This window comes from Schistocerca nitens, chromosome 6 (assembly GCF_023898315.1).
Source record: "Schistocerca nitens isolate TAMUIC-IGC-003100 chromosome 6, iqSchNite1.1, whole genome shotgun sequence".
Taxonomy (NCBI): Eukaryota; Metazoa; Arthropoda; class Insecta; order Orthoptera; family Acrididae; genus Schistocerca; species Schistocerca nitens.
Window position 1 is genome coordinate 598345971 of NC_064619.1, and position 20231 is coordinate 598366201.

At 41.2% G+C, this 20231-nt stretch overlaps 1 protein-coding gene across 5 annotated transcripts in view; it reads left to right on the forward strand.

The window, feature by feature from the left end:
• The window catches only part of LOC126262900 (monocarboxylate transporter 2-like), a 146742-nt gene that overhangs the window by 75773 nt on the left and 50738 nt on the right, over positions 1 to 20231 (forward strand). For all 5 annotated transcript variants that reach the window (XM_049959799.1, XM_049959798.1, XM_049959797.1 and 2 more), the window contains exon 3: positions 14675 to 14801. In XM_049959799.1, the coding sequence (XP_049815756.1) occupies positions 14675 to 14801 (127 nt within the window). The remainder of the gene's footprint in view (positions 1 to 14674; positions 14802 to 20231) is intronic.

Here is a 20231-nt window from a genome sequence, read left to right on the forward strand (position 1 = left end):
CCCGTGCTACTTTCCAGTCTTTAGGAACAGACCTTTCGTCAAGTTAGCGGTTGTATATGATTGCTAAGAAAGGCGCCATTGTGTCTGCATACTCTGAAAGGAACCTGATTGGTATACCATCTGGACCGGAAGACTTGCCTTTCTTAAGTGATTTGAGTTTCTTCGCAACACCTAAGGTATCTACTTTTATAGAACTCATGCTACAGCTGTTCTGGTTTCGAATTCTGGAATATTTTCTTCGTATTCTTTCGTGAAGGAATTACGGAATACTGTATTTAGTAACTCCGCTTTAGTGATGGCATCATCGGTAAGATTTCCATCGCTATCTCGCAGTGACGGTATTGACTGCTTTTTGCCACTGGTGTACTTTACATACGACCAGAATCTCTTTGGGTTTCCTACCAAATTTTGAGACAATGTTTCATTGTGGAAACTATTAAAAGCATCTCGCATTAACTTCCGCACCAAATTTCAAGCCGTCTTGAAACTTAGCCAGTCTTGGGGATTTTACGTTCTTCTGAATTTGGCATGCTTTTTTCGTTGCTTCTCCAACAGTGTTCTGACGTGTTTAGTGTACCATGGTGGATCAGTCCCGTCTCTTATTTACTTATGCGGTATGAATCTATTTACTGCTGTCGATACTGTATCTTTGTATTTGAGCCATATCTGGTCTACACTTACATAATTAGCTTTCTATAGGAAATTCTGCAATCCTGTTTCTAAGAAATGAAATAGGGACTGGAGAAGTGATGCAGGAGAAGGGCAGACGTGAGATAGGAGGAATGATGACTGGAGGGCGTGGTTCGGGGATTAGAACGGAGGAGGGGACGTCATAGACAAATACGATCAAAGTCGGTATTGCCCTCCACCCATGATCCAAAGTGGCTATTGCCTTCCTAATAATATCTAGTAAAGCTAATTGAGAAGCTGCAGAAAGTTTCCTATTCTGGCTGCATCAGTGCATTCGAACGAAATTCAAACATAATTAATCTATTAGTTTACAGTAACATGAGAGTAAGAAAAACTGAAATTAACTACCACTTCCCCATCTACGTACACAATGCTGTTGCATATTTTTACGCCTCACAATAGTAACTTCATAGTTCATAAATTGCTGCCTTCAAATTTCAAAGTAGTACGATTAGAAATTTTTACCATGTTTGCTTATCAAGTTGCTAAAAACACACACACACACACACACACACACACACACACACATATATATATATATATATATATATATATATATATATATATATATTGGATTTATATGATGATTATTTCGTAAAAATCAAAATGTCTTATCCGAACTGATAATAATTACAGTTATAACATGAATACTGCTATTAATATAAATATTAAGTTAGTATTTACTGCTTCACATTTTTCTAGACAGTAAATTCAAAGAACAAACTTATTTAATATGAGCTCTGACCAGATATTCGAGTAATTTCTTGGTGTACGTATTCAGCACTTGTCATGATAGTGCACTTCCATAAAAAGTTCCGATCACAGTTACTCTACGACAACGGGCACTTGACCCTGGCTGGCATTTCCCATGGATCTGGGTACTCATGTGTGGTTGATGTTCCCTCCACATTTCCAGCCTGGGACCGTCCTATTCATACTTTTTGTGTTTGCTTCCCTGTTATTGCTCCTAGTTTTCATTAGAGGTTTAACTTAAGCTACAAAGCTGCGAAGTACCCAAATTTCTGCTGGCAGTATCCTTTCTTGTAACTAATGGTTGTCTGATAAAGTCGTCGCACATCCCATTCTGTTTGCTTTTTATTGTGCATTTCTTATGTTTCCCACTCTCCCTTCCAGTATTTTCTGTTGACGGTCAGCCGGACGTCATCCACTTCATTATAATATGTTAAACATCTATGGATACATGGTTTTTAAAGTTTACCAGCAAAATTTTTCACATGCACGTGTTACCTCTAATCTCTTTCATTCAAGACTCCTATTTCCTCATACTTATGCTCATATTTGTATCTATACGTTTCTTTATTTCCAGAAAGCTTTCCGTACTGTTAGGCATCGTCGTCTAGTAAATAAAACACGCCCATACAGAATAACGTAATGCCTACAAATAAGGAAAAGAAAAAATCTATATGTCGTTTGACTACACAGTCATTTATTAGTAACTGCGCTCAGTCATAAACGTAAAGTATCTAAGAGTAATCGAATCGGTAGTTAGAAGAAGGGAAGAAATACAAAACCTCCCTTTGTGGGGAAATACGAAAAAATCTCTCCTGATTTAATTGAAGATAGTTTTAACCAAATACTATATGATATTCTTCACATAAACCAGTACCTCAGAAAGATGAATTGGATTGACCTGAAGGACTCACTCTCCCCTGATTTTATTCAAGGTTCTTTTAACCAAATACTTAAATGAGATTCTTTACATTAACCTACTATCTCAGTACCTTGAAAAGATGAACTGCATTGGCTTCGAGGACTCATCACGATATAAAAAACCGAGGATTTGTTCCCTTCTTCAAAGTGATTATGAATTTGACATTAATACTTTGTACAACACTGAATCCCGTCTTTCTTGAGAACTGACTCAAATCAGTGTACTGTTGTGGTGTGTAAATTCCGTCTGGTCATCTGATATTTTTTTTCGTTGTCCCAGAATTGACGAAAAGAGTGCCCTCGCAATGGCAAGTACCAATAAATCTTTATAAATCGTCTTCCAACAAAAAACTGAAGGAGCAAGTGCACTAAAGTGTTACGGTTTTGATACCCACAGGCGTCACTGAAAAGTTGTTTATTTTTGAACCAGAGCTTGCTATATACTTCTTCAGGTCCACGTTTAGCTTCTCCTTCAGAATAAACATAGAATTGGAAAGAATATCTTTACATGTCGTGTATGCTGAATTCATATAGCCAGACTTTCCTCAGATGGTACATTTTTTGAACTGGGAATTTTGGTAAAGGGAGTTTTTACCCGAAGTCAAAACAAGTGCTCGAACCTTTGGATCATTGGTAGAAAGAAGTTTTACACAACTGTTTGTAAAAAGTGAAACAATCAGAAGCAGTTGCCTGCAACACGCCACTATAAGAGGAAGTGTAGAACGGCGGAACCACAATACGGGATTTAAATGACAGATAGGTGGCGCGGATGTAGGCCCCATAGGACCCTCTTCTTGTGACCGGATAGGTCATTGTAACGCAACGTTCAGTCAATGCTGAACTGTCATACGAAGTAGAAACGTGTAATCATGTGGCATCCTGCTTCGCCGACATCCACATGGTGTAATACCGGCATGTGAATGCGTCCGAACGGGGCAGAATATTTCGTCACTGGGTGGCAGGTCTGTCGTCGTTCTGTGACACTGCAGCTCGTACACGGCACTCTCTTTCAACAATGATGCTTATGGAGTGGAGAGCACCTACAGGCTACTGCACAATACGATGTGACCACAGCTCGAAACTACCACAATTTTGTTCGCTTGGCCGTAAGGGGACACAACTGCTTCGTGCACGTTGTTGGCGAGATGTTGGAGCACTACAACAGGTGTGGACACGACGACGCTGGCGGTTCGACGTCGAGTTGGGTTGATTTGGAGTTGATTTGGGGGTAAGAGACCAAACTACGAGGTCATCGGTCTCATCAGATTAGGGAAGGATGGGGAAGGAAGTCGGCAGTGCCCTTTCGAAGGAACCATCCCAGCATTTGCCTGAAGCGACTTAGGGAAATCACGGAAAACCTAAATCAGGATGGCCGGACGCGGGATTGAACCGTCGTCCTGAATGTGAGTCCAGTGTGCTAAACACTGCGCCACCTCACTCGGTCGTCGTCGATTTCTGTGGGCTGTACAGGTGGCGCGCATGCCTTTGCGTCAGCATCCAGTGACCAGAACCGACACATGCCACAGACGGCAATGGACACGTGAACGCCGACTATGGCCTGCTGAATGGCAAAATGTAGTGTTTTCGGACGAGTCCCGCTTTAACTTGTCCTGCAGTGATTCCCGGACACGCGATCGAGGTCGCGATAAATGGTTCAAATAGCTCTGAGCACTATGGGACTCAACATGTTAGGTCATAAGTCCCCTAGAACTTAGAACTACTTAAACCTAACTAACCTAAGGACATCACACACACCCATGCCCGAGGTAGGATTCGAACCTGCGACCGTAGCAGTCCCGCGGTTCCGGACTGCAGCGCCAGAACCGCCCGGCCATCGTGGCCGGCGAGGTCGCGATAGCGAACGCAGTCGGGAAGACTGCATCGTTGAGCACCTTAGCGGACAAACGCCACGTATCATAATGGTCTGGGACGCCATTGTCTGTAATGCCTTGAAAATAATCTGAATAGCTACCGTCACATGAGGGAGGTTTCACAGCCCGAGGTGCCGCTCCTCCTGCAGGCCGTTCCACATGCCATATTTCAGCAGGACAACGCCTGGCCTCATGTGACGGTGAACGTGCAAGCTTTCTACGATGAACGAAGGGCACCACTGCTTCCCTGGCTTGCCAGTTCGACTGACACGTCGCCCATCAAACGAGTTCGGATATGGTCCGTCGGCAGCTTATTCATTCAGTTCTTCCTGCAGCCTTAGTGCCCGAGTCTTCAAACGGCGTGGCAGAGCATTCCCCAGGGGCGTTCTTTGGTTCCACGCCACGACATCTAGCGGCTCCGATTGCAGCACATGGTGCCACTATTGCTCACTGAATTTCCACAGTCACAGTGCACGAAAACATGTGCTGTGCTAATCATTTGTGTAGTGTCATGTCCCTAATTGGCGAAATTAATTTCATTGTGATCACATCTGTCGGTTTTGTTGATTCACTTTTCCCAAACATTAGTGTATTTCTTTCCGTTATAAAACTTGCGAGCCTGACGATCATGCGTGATCTTTTCGGCGACAGAAGTACGCTTTACCTTGTCGTTCAGACTTTTATCTTCGCAGTAGTTCTTCACAAGTACTAATGACACTGATTTGAGGACGTAAAAGTCAATAGGCATAATATATAAAAAAAGGTCACATTGTACCTCCTTGGTGTGCATGTTTTTCACAAGAGGCTTTACAAAAGACGTTTAGATAAGCTTTCAAATCCAGGGTTATTCTAAATGATGGAACCACTTTCTAAAATTCGTATGTATTCAGGTACAAATCCAAAATGAACTACTTTATACCAATAAAAAGAGGAAGTTTCTCAAAGTTTTTGGTGGGCGGCGGCGGGCGGGCGGTGATGGTTTCAGAAGCGGCCGGTAGAGCTCGCGCGGCAAAAGGGCCGTCATTCCGTTTCACTGTCAGTTGTGAGTGATATGGCGAATGTGGAGTACAAGGCTTTCGGCGTTCTTGAGTTCGCGAAATCTTAGTCGCAAATTGTAGTGCACCGGGCATTTCGTATCAAATTCGATGTTCAACCAGCAACTGGCAAAAGCATTAGCCGTTGGTTTAATGAATTTAAACAACTGCGAGTGTGTGCAAAGGAAAAAGCACAGGACGAAAACGCGTAAGTGAGAGGATAATGTCCGACGGATTCAAGAAAGTTTTGTGCGCAGTCTCAGTATGTCTACCAACAGAGCCAGTCGAAAAATGGGAGTACGCCAACCAACTGCAGGGAAAGTTCTGAAATGACGTTTCCTGTACAAGCCCTACAGATTGCAGCTTGTGGAGGCTCGCAACAAAAATGACAAAGAGAAGCGTCTTGCACTTTGTGTTTATGTGCTAGCAAGGATGGACGTTGACGCATTTCTACAGCGTGTAATTTTTAGCAATGAGCGACGTTCCACATTAGTGGAAAAGTCAACAGTCACTATGTTCGCATATGGGGTTTGGAAAATCCACATTCACCATTGCAACACGAAACAGACTCACCGAAGATCATCGTGTTCTGTGCCGTAATCCGCACAACGGTTTATGGATCATTTTTCTTTGCTGATAGAACTGTACCTGTACCTGGACATGTTGGAACAGTGGTTGTTCCCTCAAGTTATGGAACATTTCCAGGACTTCATTTTCAAACAGGATGGACCTCCGCCCCATTGGCACCGTGATGTATGAAGCTTTTTGACTGACTCCCTTCCTCAGAGCTGGATTGGTCGCAGGGGACTTGAGGACATGGCTCTGCATTTCTGGTTACCGAGATCTCCTGATCTCACGCCCTGCGACTACTTCTTATGGGGTTATCTGAAGGAAGCTGTTTACGTCCCGCCTGCACCAACCACTCTGAACGATCTGTGTAACCGCATCACTGCTGCCGTGCACTCACAAACAGCAGATACAGGGTGTTTCAAAAATGACCGGTATATTTGAAACGGCAATAAAAACTAAACGAGCAGCGATAGAAATACACCGTTTGTTGCAATATGCTTGGGACAACAGTACATTTTCAGGCGGACAAACATTCGAAATTACAGTAGTTACAATTTTCAACAACAGATGGCGCTGCAACTGATGTGAAAGATATAGAAGACAACGCAGTCTGTGGGTGCGCCATTCTGTACGTCGTCTTTCTGCTGTAAGCGTGTGCCGTTCACAACTTGCAAGTGTGCTGTAGACAACATGGTTTATTCCTTAGAACAGAGGATTTTTCTGGTGTTGGAATTCCACCGCCTAAACACAGTGTTGTTGCAACAAGACGAAGTTTTCAACGGAGGTTTAATGTAACCAAAGGACCGAAAAGCGATACAATAAAGGATCTGTTTGAAAAAGTTCAACGGACTGGGAACGTGACGGATGAACGTGCTGGAAAGGTAGGGCGACCGCGTACGGCAACCACAGAGGGCAACGCGCAGCTAGTGCAGCAGGTGATCCAACAGCGGCCTCGGATTTCCGTTCGCCGTGTTGCAGCTGCGGTCCAAATGACGCCAACGTCCACGTATCGTCTCATGCACCAGAGTTTACACCTCTATCCATACAAAATTCTAACGCGGCAACCCCTCAGCGCCGCTACCATTGCTGCACGAGAGACATTCGCTAACGATATAGTGCACAGGATTGATGACGGCGATATGCATGTGGGCAGCATTTGGTTTACTGGCGAAGCTTATTTTTACCTGGACGGCTTCGTCAATAAACAGAACTGGCGCATATGGGGAACCGAAAAGCCCCATGTTGCAGTCCCATCGTCCCTGCATCCTCAAAAAGTACTGGTCTGGGCCGCCATGTCTTCCAAAGGAATCATTGGCCGATTTTTCAGATCCGAAACGATTACTGCATCACGCTATCTGGACATTCTTTGTGAATTTGTGGCGGTACAAACTGCCTTAGACGACACTGCGAACACCTCGTGGTTTATGCAAGATGGTGCCCGGCCACATCGCACGGCCGACGTCTTTAATTTCCTGAATGAATATTTCGATGATCGTGTGATTGCTTTGGGCTATCCGAAACATACAGGAGGCGGCGTGGATTGGCCTCCCTATTCGCCAGACATGAACCCCTGTGACTTCTTTCTGTGGGGACACTTGAAAGACCAGGTGTACCGCCAGAATCCAGAAACAACTGAACAGCTGAAGCAGTACATCTCATCTGCATTTGAAGCCATTCCGCCAGACACGTTGTCAAAGGTTTCGGGTAATTTAATTCAGAGACTACGCCATATTATTGCTACGCATGGTGGATATGTGGAAAATATCGTACTATAGAGTTTCCCAGACCGCAGCGCCATCTGTTGTTGAAAATTGTAACTACTGTAATTTCGAAAGTTTGTCTGCCTGAAAATGTACTGTTGTCCCAAGCATATTGCAACAAACGGTGTATTTCTATCGCTGCTCGTTTAGGTTTTATTGCCGTTTCAAATATACCGGTCATTTTTGAAACACCCTGTACGATTTCGCGTGTGTAGGACGAGTTTAGCTACCGCGTCGATGTTTGCCATGCAGGAAACGGTGGCCACATTGAACATTTATAAAATTTATCACATTTCTGATTATTAAATAATTATTAAAAACTAAGTAGCTACAAATTATTACATTTATTAAATTGATATCAGACATTATGAAAAAAAAGAAAAACTTAGGAACTTCCTCTTTACATTGGTATAAAGCTTGCTCATTTCGGATTTGTACTTCAAGAAATACGAAATTTTGACAATGGGTCCATCATTTAGTATAGCCCTGTACTTCATATTCTGATTGCTGCAGTGCGTTTCTTTAACACGGTATTCGTTAATGTGTTCATCTATAAAAGAGCGAATGTTGTACGATATTGCATTACTGCGAGGTCCACACTCGCTCTGTTAGCCGCGGAAACCTGGTTTGCGGTTACTAATGACGGTAATCGAAAGTTTCCTGGGACGGAAAAATCAAGAGTTTGTGTTAAAAAATTCGTATTAAGTGAAAAACACAGATTTTAGTATTTATACATGTACAGTACAACAATAATGAGTAATACACTACACTATCAATCATTTTACACTAGTATAGGCTTATAACACCCAAAGTGACTGTAAAAGTACAAGTACCCACAAGTTACAGTACTTTATTGAAAAAAAATTCAATCATGGTTCGCTGAAGTTCACGGGAACGAAAATGCCTTGTAATTTCACAACCAACTATATGTACTGAGTCCGTAAACTCAGCAGTAACGTAGGTTGTTAAAACAAATCACTTTAAACTCTCCAAGGTTGTAAGCATCTCATGACAGGTAGATGGAATGGTATCTGTATTCCCCTCCTCCTCACTTTCTTCCTATGATCCTTCTTGCATATCGCTCACAGCTTTTGTCATATCAGATTCCACAAAAACACATACGGCAACACCGTCGACTTCACTAACGAATTCCTCAAAATCAGTCCCAGAGTAAAGCATTGCAGTACTTACCATGCATCAGGTGAAGTGGCATCGTTTACCTCGTGGACATCAACAGTGTTGCTGTTTCTCCAGGCTCTGTTAAAGCGCTTCTCTATATGACGTGACGTCACGGAATTCCAGGTGGCTGCGATGGTTTTTATTGCTTGAAGCAGATTCCAAATGGGGGTTGCAGTATTCTTTTGAGCAGCACCAATTGCAGCTCTTACAAGTCGCTTCTCTTCATAAGATAAATGATGCCTTGGTCCAAGGGCTGAAGGAGGCTGCCGCGATTTGGTGGAAAAAACTGAACTCTTATATTCGTTAGGATGAGATCCTGTGCATTATTGGCAATACTTCTGTCGAATGCAAGAATAACATGTCTACCGAGCAACCATTCCACTGCTGAAACGAAGAAGTCACTTGCGAAATGATGTGTCATCGATCCAAGCTTTCTTACAGTGAGAACAGATGCAAGATAAAGTCACCATATTTATGTGTTTAAAACATCGCAGTTTCACGGACTCACCAATAATCCAGTGACGAAACTTCTCACTGCCGTCCGCAGTACATACGAGAGCGACAGTTACACATTGTCCACTGCGTCCTCCACCATGACATTTATCATCTTTTATCCCCAGGGTGCGATTTGGAAAAAGTTTGTTGAAAAGTCCAGTTTTGTCTATATTGAACACAACACACGAGGCATGCTTTTTCCCGACTCAGTCGAAATCAGGCAACCAACTGTTCACACTTTCTTCATCAATTTTATTTACTTCACTACAAATTTTTACAGATGAAAATGAATGTCTCTTTTGAAACAGTTACAGTCAAGTGGCAGAACAATTGAAGACTTCGATGCCTAAGTTTTTGACAGTCTCATTTGCTTTTGACTGACTCATAAGGCAACTTAAAGGTATGTTAGCTGCACGCAAGTGATTGAACCATTCCAGCAGTAACTTCTCGTTGTCTTCTAACTTAGCGCTACCAAATCGTCTACATTTGTTCCCGGAAACTGATGCAGCAGCATTAATGATTTTTCCTCGATTCTTAATCATCACAGATAAAGCAGATTTGGGAATTCCAATTTCTGTTTTCTTTGTACCACGGTCTACCTCATCTTTATTCTTAAGCTTTACATGTATATTTAGAGTTGTATGTTTCCTGTTCGCCGTGTTTCGCGTGTTAACCTTTGTAGATTTTTATACGCTAGTCTAACTCGACTAGGCTACGATTAAAAGAACACCTGGCATCGAATACGTTTCTAAATGTTAATGCACACATTACTGAATTCATTTACATGTACCGTACAAGCTGACCATTGAGAAAATAATGGCAGCTGCCGACGTAGAATACGTTAGAAGCGAGTCAACAGTGGGTAGTTAACTTTGTAGTTACTTTTTTTGCATTCATTTCGGAAAAAATAACACTTAAAAACACTGTAGCCTGTGTTATAATGAAATTTAATAACTCTAGGGACTGAAAAAGAGTTCGTCTTAACCGAAATTCGTGTAAACGATAAAACTCCCCATAAGATTCCTGGCGGGGGCAATATCATTTTCACATTAACGGCAAGTTCATCTTAAGCGACTTCGTGCTAACGAGGTTATACTGTATCACTTTCAGAGGTGGATGAAATTGTAGCAATAACCTAAACACCAAACAATTGAAAAGCAGGCGTACAACAGAAAACATGATATCACATTAGAAACGCCAACTGACACGGTTTTAAAACATCTAGAACAGTTACTGCATCAGTGACTCTTACTTGTTTACCTGTAATGAGTAATATCGAAACTCCTACGCCAGAGATTAAACACAGAACAATACTTAGACGCACTGCAAGCAAGAGGTTTAAAGCAACTGAACAGCAGATGCGAACATCAGCTGCTAGCACGACCACAGCGTCGAGGGAAGACGAACTTAAAACTGAAACGTTCGCTTTTTCAAACTAACTATATATTGCCAAGTTCAAATGGCTCTAAGCACTATGGGACTTAGCATCTGAGGTCATCTGTCCATTAAACTTAGAATTAATTAAACCTAACTAACCTAAGGACATCGCACACATCTACGCCCGAGGCTGGAATCGAACCTGCGACCGTAGCAGCAGCGCGGTTCCGGACTGAAGCGGCTGGAACCTCTCGGATACAGCGGCCGGCGCTATTGCCAAGTCCGATTAAGCCGGCGTATGAGTGGTTTTCGTTCCCTTTTGATAGCGCCCAATGTGCCTCTATATTCTATCACACGTTTGGTGATAAAGAAGAAATATTGAATTTTTGGCGCTTGTCCCTTCTTCAGATTATCGATTTAATTTTAAGGTTGAATGACGGCATAGTTCTATCACTATGGCACCCAAATTTATCAGAAACATCCCCATCAAATAAAATTCACGGACGAAAGTGATCTCTTACATAAGCATCGTCCGATCAATTTTTAAATATTGTTCGACAGTCTGTATTGTTTCCGAAATTGTATTAAAGGAAGTGACAGAGATTATTCGAAGAAGCGCTGTGAGTTTCGTTTCGGGTTGGGATTCGCTTAGTGTACCGTAGGTGAGAAGCATATTGAGTATTGTTGGACGGCCTGTGATCCCTGCCAAAATGGACTTACGGTAGACACAGAGAACGTTCGAAGAAGAGTTATGAACTCCGCTACTGATTAGCTTAACGTACAGTAAGTGGGTGACGCTACAAGAAATGCCTCGCGCATAGCAAATACGGTTACAAAATAGCAACAACCGATGTTCCAAACCAGGAAACATGTCACTGCCTCTAAAATTCGTCTCGCTCAATGAACATTACAGTTAAAATTAATTACATTTTGATTTACACAAATTGCAATCCTATATTTCCACGTATTGTCCACGAATAGTACAGGAAAGACCGATGGTCGGGCATGGTATTATGAAACGCTATTACAATATATACCATTACCTTTACCCCATACATTGTCGTGCTAAGGATGAGTGTTGTTATTGTTGTGGTCTTCAGTCCTGAGACTGGTTTGATGCAGCTCTCCATGCTACTCTATCCTGTGCAATCTTCTTCATCGTCCAGTACCTACTGCAGCCTACATCCTTCTCAATCTGCTTAGCGTATTCATCTCTTGGTCTCCGTCTACGATTTTTACCCTCCACCCTGCCCTCCAATACTAAATTGGTGATCCCCCGATGTCTCAGAACATGTCCTACCAACCGATACCTTCTTCTAGTCAAGTTGTGCCACAAGCTCCTCTTCTCCCCAATTCTATTCAATACCTCCTCATTGGTTATGTGGCCTACCTATCTAATCTTCAGCATTTTATGTAGCACCACATTTCGAAAGCTTCTATTCTCATCTTGTCTCAACTATTTATCGTCCACGTTTCACTTCCATACATGGCTACACTCCATACAAATACTTTCAGAAATGACTTAATGACATTTAAATCTATACTCGATGTTAATAAATTTTTATTATTCAGAAACGCTTTCCTTGGCATTGCCACTCTACATTTTATATCCTCTCTACTTCGACCATCATCAGTTATTTTGCTCCCCAAATAGTAAAACTCCTTTACTGCTTTAAGTGTCTCATTTCCTAATCTAATTCCCTCAGCATCACCCGACTTAATTCGACTACATTCCATTATCTTAGTTTTGCTTTTGTTGACGTTCATCTTATACCCTCCTTTCAAGACACTATCCATTCCATTAAACTGCTCTTCCAATTCCTTTGCTGCCTCTGCCAGAATTACAGTGTCATCGGCGAACCTCAAAATTTTCATTTCTTCTCCATGGATTTTAATACTCCGAAATTTTCTTTTGTTTCCTTTATTGCTTGCTCAATATACAGATTGAATAACATCGGGGATAGGCTACAACCCTGTCTCATTCCCTTCCCAACCACTGCTTCCCTTTCATATCCCTCGACTCTTATAACTGCCATCTGCTTTCTGTACAAATTGTAAATAGCCTTTCGCTCCCTGCATTTTACCCCTGCCACCTGCAGAATTTGAAAGAGAGTATTCCAATCAACATTGTCAAAAGCTTTCTCTAAGTCTACAAATGCTAGAAACGTAGGTTTGCCTTTCCTTAATCGTTCTTCTAAGATACGTCGTAGGGTCAGTATTGCCTCACGTGTTCCAACACTTCTACGGAATCCAAACTGATCTTCCCTGAGGTCGGCTTCTATCAGTTTTTCCATTCGTCTGTAAGGAATTCGCGTTAGTATTTTACAGCTGTGACTTATTAAACTGATAGTTCGGTAATTTTCACATCTGTCAACACCTGCTTTCTTTGGGATTGGAATTATTATATTCTTCTTGAAGTCTGAGGGTATTTCGCCTGTGTCATACATCTTGGTCACCAGATGGTAGAGTTTTGTCAGGACTGGCTCTCCCAAGGCCGTCAGTAGTTCTAATGGAATGTTGTCTACTCCCAGGGCCTTGTTTCGACTCAGCTCTTTCAGTGCTCTGTCAAACTCTTCACGCAGTATCGTATCTCCCATTTCATCTTCATCTACATCCTCTTCCATCTCCATAATATTGTCCTCAAGAACATCACCCTTGTATAGACCCTCGATATACTCCTTCCACCTTTCTGCTTTCCCTTCTTTGCTTAGAACTGGGTTTCCATCAAAGCTCTTGATATTCATGAATTGGTTCTCCTTTCTCTAAAGGTCTCTTTAATTTTCCTGTAGGCAGTATCTATTTTACCCCTAGTGAGATAAGCCTCTACATCCTTACATTTGTCCTCTAGCCATCCCTGCTTAGCCATTTTGCACTTCCTGTCGATCTCATTTTTGAGACGTTTGTATTCCTTTTTGCCTACTTCATTTAGTGCATTTTTAAATTTTCTCCTTTCATCAATTAAATTCAATATTTCTGCTGTTACCCAAGGGTTTCTACTAGCCCTCGTCTTTACCTACTTGATCCTCTGTTGCCTTCACTATTTCATCCCTCAAAGCTATCCATTCTTCTTCTACTGTATTTCTTTCCCCCATTCTTGTCAATTGTTCCTTATGCTCTCCCTGAAACTCTATACAACCTCTGGTTCTTTCAGTTTATCCAGGTCCCATCTACTTAAATTCCCACCTTTTTGCAGTTTCTTCAGTTTTAATATACAGTTCATAACCAATAGATTGTGGCCAGAGTCCACATCTGCCCCTGGAAATGTCTTACAATTTAAAACCTGGTTCCTAAATCTCTTTCTTACCATTATATAATCTATCTGATACCTTCTAGTATCTCAGGGTTCTTCCATGTACACAGCTTTCTTTTATGATTCTTGAACCAAGTGTTAGCTATGATTAAGTTGTGCTCTGTGCAAAATTCTACCAGGCGGTTTCGTCTTTCATTTCTTAGCCCCAATTCATATTCTGTACATAGTATAGTATATATAGGATGAGTATAGACTTTAATATTGTCCATCTCCTTATTTTACATAAGCTGGCGAAAACTTACCAGTAGCCCATATAACATTACTCTTGATGGATTGATATTCACGATTACTCGAGGTAACAACTCCGGGAACAGTGAAGTTATCACCGCTTGTAATTATATATAGGAATTCTTTGGGTTGGAACGTTATATAACAGAATACATGCTGGGGTATAAAATGCACAGGAACAGCGAACACACAGAATTGATGGGGAATGGTTTCAAATTTTTATTTTTATCGTCTTCATGTTGGTAAGTCATAACTCATGTCTGAATTTTCTTTAATGATAGTGCTTTCATACTAGTGAAAAAGATTAGGAAAGAGAGTGTAAACTCTGTGACCGGTGGTCTTGGTGTCCCAGACAGATAGTTATCCTTCCAATGTACATCTCTATAGCCCTTACTTGTTGTATCGTCAAGTCCTTATTATCTGAGTAACTTTGGCTACCTGCATTCGTGCCATGTTCAGAACCAGATGATATTTCATGTTTTCTTCCAGATGACTGGTCAATGCCTGGTCGCCATATTCAGCATACTGTTTGGAGGCAAGATGCTGTCCCTAGGATTCAACACAACGAGCGCTGCCGTCATCATGAACACCATGATGGCAGTCATGCAGTTCTCTGGTGAGTGAGCTTCAAACACTGCTGCAAGTGATACCTAGTGGCAGAAATTATTTTGGAAAGCTGTTTCACTGCGTCTCCAGACTGACAATACTACGGCGATATCCGAAAGAGAAAACGTGAAATGTCAATCTAAAGGTATTTGACTAATCCATGTTGTTGAACATGGTCAATAATGTGGAAAAGCAAACTTCGCTTTCGATGATATCTCTATTTGTACAGATCGTGTTTTCATAAAACGATATGACCCATTTCGATTGTGCTAGTAGTCGTCTTCAGATTATAAAATAGTGTTACAGGGCATTCTCCGACCCATCTTGTACAATCAAGTAATTTGTCGTAGATCAACTCACTACTAGGATGCACAACATGTAATAGTTTACACCCGGTAACCATATTTTCCGATCTGAAGATAATTGCTAAAAATTTAGAAACCGATCATATAATTTCATAAACTCTCAATCTACATAAATGAAGGTTACATTTTGATAAATGACTCTTGCTAGTGAATATTGTTATCCATAGAGTCAATACGTTATAGTAAGTTCTTGGTGAAAAAGTTGTGCAAAGTTGTCCAACTTCCTCAGATTTTGTGATGATGCCATTGAGTAGTATATCCTATGAACTATTGGGATGTCTTCCCACATGCCTAGTGGCCGAGAGAAAAACAATTGTTGCCTATATCCAAGGGCAATGCTGTTATCAGTAGCATTGAATACGTGACATAAAGATGGTGGATGGCGAGAGATTTAAAAATCCAAGATGGTAGATGGTGAGAAATTTAAAAAATGAAGGATGTCAATGGTGAGAAACTGTAAAACTTTCGAGACTGCCATGGTGTGTAATTTTTAAACTAAGTACACTACCGGATGGAAAATTAAAAATTAAGTTGGCAGAACTACACAAGTTGTGCCATATATCCGGTGCCCTTTCCTACCTACCCTCCTCTCCTCTCTGGCGAATCACAGCGACCTATTAAAATCAACCAGTCACGGCTTAATATTTTAGAGGTCATTAAAATGAAAAGTTCGGCTACAATGTAGCTATCTTGACAGTGCACAAAAGTATTTGAATGCCCTCATGTTTTCGTCCCATGCAGTTATGTAGGTTTCAACTTACCTGCGTATATTAGTGGCATCAATACATGGACACATATTTATCCAAGAAATAACGTGCAGTTGGTAACTTGCAATATTCCACAGTATCCAATCGCTCTTAATTTTTTTTCTGTGTGTCGCTCAAAACTATACCAAAATTTATATAAAGGGCATAGCTTGCAATATTTTTCGCTGTGCTCGGAAGAATTGAAACACTCTGGTTTTTATTTGCGTTACATTCAAAGAATACAACCAGAACTTACGTAAAGGATATAAATCGCAGTATTTATGGCCGTGCTCGAAAGTCTATGAACACACTGATTTCTATTTGGCATAATGGTAGAGTGAAATTCATGGATATTTCTAGGATACTTGCGGTCTACTTCTAAAATGTAATCTATGTCTGACTCATCCCTAGTATGCTCATTACATCGAAACTGTCCACCATTTTTGCAGACAGCCACGCAGAATTAGAAAGTAGTATGTGCTGCTTCATTGTCTAGCTGTAGAGACTATTAATGTCGAGGTATATAATATAAGATAGGCTGCTATTTTCATTTTGGTAGCTATTAAGCTGCTGCCTGTTGTTTTCAGCAGAATGTCTATGCATACAGTAAAAAATAACACCTGTGATGACATGTTCACCAAATTGTAATTTTTCTACGTCACAGAAAATTGCAATTTCAGTTTAATAATTTTTAGCAAAGCATACCGCGCTAAACGAGCTGAAGTCACATCCAGTTCAAGAAGTTTTGGACAGAGTGCTATATGACTGCTGGTTGGCTGTATGCTGGTTCTTTACACATTTTTAATTTATATTGAACTTGTGTGACCAACTCCTCGCGTTACCTTAGAGAATTGTACTCGATTTTGCGTCCTGGCTGCTAATATACCGGGCCCATAAGAAATGGTGTCTATATTGTGACCCTTATTTGATTAACGTGATAAACAAATTAATTATTTTTGAAATATGCGCAACGGAAACTGGTGCGAGTTTCTCTAAGATAACACGTTCTGGGGTGGTTGAACTCATAGCCGTCCTATAGCAGCTGGTAGCCTATCTAAATTCACTTTGCAGATTATTTCTGTCTTTCATTAACTTTAGAAAATCGAACTGAATAACATACATCCTACCCATTTCATGTGTCAGGTGACTGGGGGAATATTTCTTAACTGAAATGCTGACTCTCATTTAATAGATTTATTTTCTACTTTGATGAAAACTTTAGATGCCGACACAATACAATTTTTCTTTCGTTACAAAACTTATGCCTGAATCAGCGTTACCTCTCATGGGTAGGACAATGACAAAACGAAAACACTACACGAATAATTTCATATATGACACATAATTTCATAATAACACAAAAAATATATAACACATAATTTCGTAATAACACAAAAAATACTTAAGTGGGCCACACCATCTTTAGCGGGAAAATCGTCTTTCATTCTTTAAGACTCACTTATCGTCATGCAGGAATTACACCACTAGAAATTTAAGGTAGGACACTGCTGAAGGTAGATAAACTCTATCAGAGAAAAGATTCTGAGCAAAAATGATGTACTGTTGACGCCAACATGAGGTGCGAACTGAACTCACAAAGGAAGTACCAAAAATAATTAAATTTCGCGACAGAAATTTCTCGATCTACCATCCGATGCGCAATCTGCACTCATTGAGCTAAAAGTGAAGCTTATAACTCGGGAAATAGCTACATGAACTGATGGTTCCTGTTGCATGCTCACTACCACAAAGCAAAATTTCACCAACACATTTCAGAGAAAACTATTGGAATAAATTAAAACCGTAACCTGTACCGATGAAAGTATGTTGAATGCGTGCTATGAGCATACCCTATCGTGAATTTTTAGCCATATTACCTCATTTCTATCTCACCAAATCTGCGAGCTGCTGTGCTCCCGCGTCCGGTCCGTCTCATGGCTGGCCCCACAGTGCTCTCCACGCGCCAAAATCCGACCAACGTTCCTATTCAAACGCGGTGGTTGATACCTCACCGCCGCACCAACTTGGTAACCTACCCTCGTGCCTGTTTTCATCTTCGCTTGCTGCTCTGGCCTACTTGCCGTTATTCCTGTAATGTTGGCAATGACTGTTGTTCCCTTAAACTGTTCCCTTTGATCCATGCTCCCGCTACATTTGACTTCCATTCATACCCATGCACACTCATATAGGATGGAACAGGGAATATACATATAAACGGCGTGTGACCTCTTTGTGAAATGATGAAAAGAAATAAACAAATGCGTCAAATATTCCTTTCACCCAGCGAAGTATTGAAGCTGCTAGCAATCAAAGAAAAACTTATATCTCGATATAGAAAACATAATTACTTCCTATTGTAACCTGAGGCAAAACGAAAGTAACGCCTCAAGAGTATGCGGAAATTTTCAAAGACATCTGCCAATAGCAAGTTATTCGCTTTCAAATAAGGGCCAGGGTAATCTTCTGATCTCCTGTATTTAAATAAACGCCAAAACTTCCTTGTAATAACAATATTCCTCATCCTTGTAGTAACAATACTCCTCACCGTCTTTCAAATGAACAATGAGGTCTGTTTGAGTTCCATTCATTCGAAAGAGAAGTAGGTTGCACATCTATTTGATTTCTAGCAAGACAAACTAAAAAACAGTATCGTGAACATAATTTAATGTGACAACAAATTTTGACAGGTGTAGTAAGCTATTAAAGCTACTGTTTGTCATACATACAGATATGAGTGCATATTACAGCCAAGTGCTACTGACTACATTCAAGTGCATGAACAAAATAATATTGATTTTTAGATGAACTGCACTGTGACATATATACAGAGATTCAGTTTTAGTGGGGTGTAAAGCCGGCCGGGGTGGCAGAGCGGTTCTAGGCGCTACAGTCTGGAACCGCGCGACCGCTTCGGTCGCAGGTTCGAATCCTGCCTCAGGCATGGATGTGTGTGATGTCCTTAGGTTAGTTAGGTTTAAGTAGTTCTAAGTTCTAGGGGACTGATGACCTTAGAAGTTAAGTCCCATAGTGCTCAGAGCCATTTTTTTTTTTTTTTTTTTTTGTGTAAATAGTAGCGTATGGCTTAGTGACCAGGAGCAGTTCTTTCAGTTGGACATGACTTCAGCAAGTTGTGTGTTCCTAAATCAACGCGGTTATCCAACTGATGAAAGGTCACCTATAATTTAACACGGAATCCGAATCACGTATCGTTCTTGACGACTCCTCACATCGTTGAGAGGTAGAAGCTAAATTAACAGCAGACTGAAAATCTCAGTGAGCCGATCGGTATTCAGTCCCTCTACCTCCCTGTTTCCCGGCACACGTGGCGCAGTGGTTAGCACACTGGACTCGCATTCGGGAGGACGACGGTTCAATCCCGTCTCCGGCCATCCTGATTTAGGTTTTCCGTGATTTCCCTAAGTCGCTTCAGGCAAATGCCGGGATGGTTCCTTTGAAAGGGCACGGCCGACTTCCTTCCCCATCCTTCCCTCACCCGAGCTTGCGCTCCGTCTCTAATGACCTCGTTGTCGACGGGACGTTAAACGCTAATATCCTCCTCCTCCTGGCACACGTCTTGCTGCTAGACCACTAGGCTTTACAGCAGGGTTCTAATTGAATGGGAAAGTTGTTTAACAGACAACTGTATCCGGTCGCCGAATGCATAAAAATTTTTTGATACGAAACAAAGGTATGAATACTAGGCTCAAAGAGGCAGTAGCGTTACGAACACCAGAAATTTGCAGCATCTGCAAGGAATGCTGGAACCAAACTGATTTAAAACAGAGGGATCATTATCATGTTGCTAGCAGTTTCCAAGGAAATGCACATGCTTACTGTAATTTAAATCACGGACCTTATTTTACAATGCTAGTTGTGTTTCATAATGTAAGAAATTACGATGTTCATTTTCTAAATAGTAATCTATGTGAATATGTGAAAGAAACTGAGCATAATAGAACGTTCAAAATAAATCCAGTCCATCTTTCTGTGATTGCGACGAACATGAGGAAGTATAATTCGTTTACTCAAGGTATCACAGCGTAACATCATTGTGACATAAAATTTCGGTTTGTAATTCCATGACGTTTATGGCGTGTTCGCTGGGAAAGTGTGTGAACTGAGACTAACAATAAAAAAATTCCACGCCTGTCAACAGTTTATCTTTAATAATAAGAAAGATTTGATTCCATGTGAGCATGTTACTGAACAATCGGTTTTGTTGGACGAACAGTCGCTGTCAATTGAAACGTTCAGGAACTTGACGACTGATAGAGCCGTTATAACAGAATTTGAACACCTAATAACAAGCAGGGTGCGGTGTTTATTTGA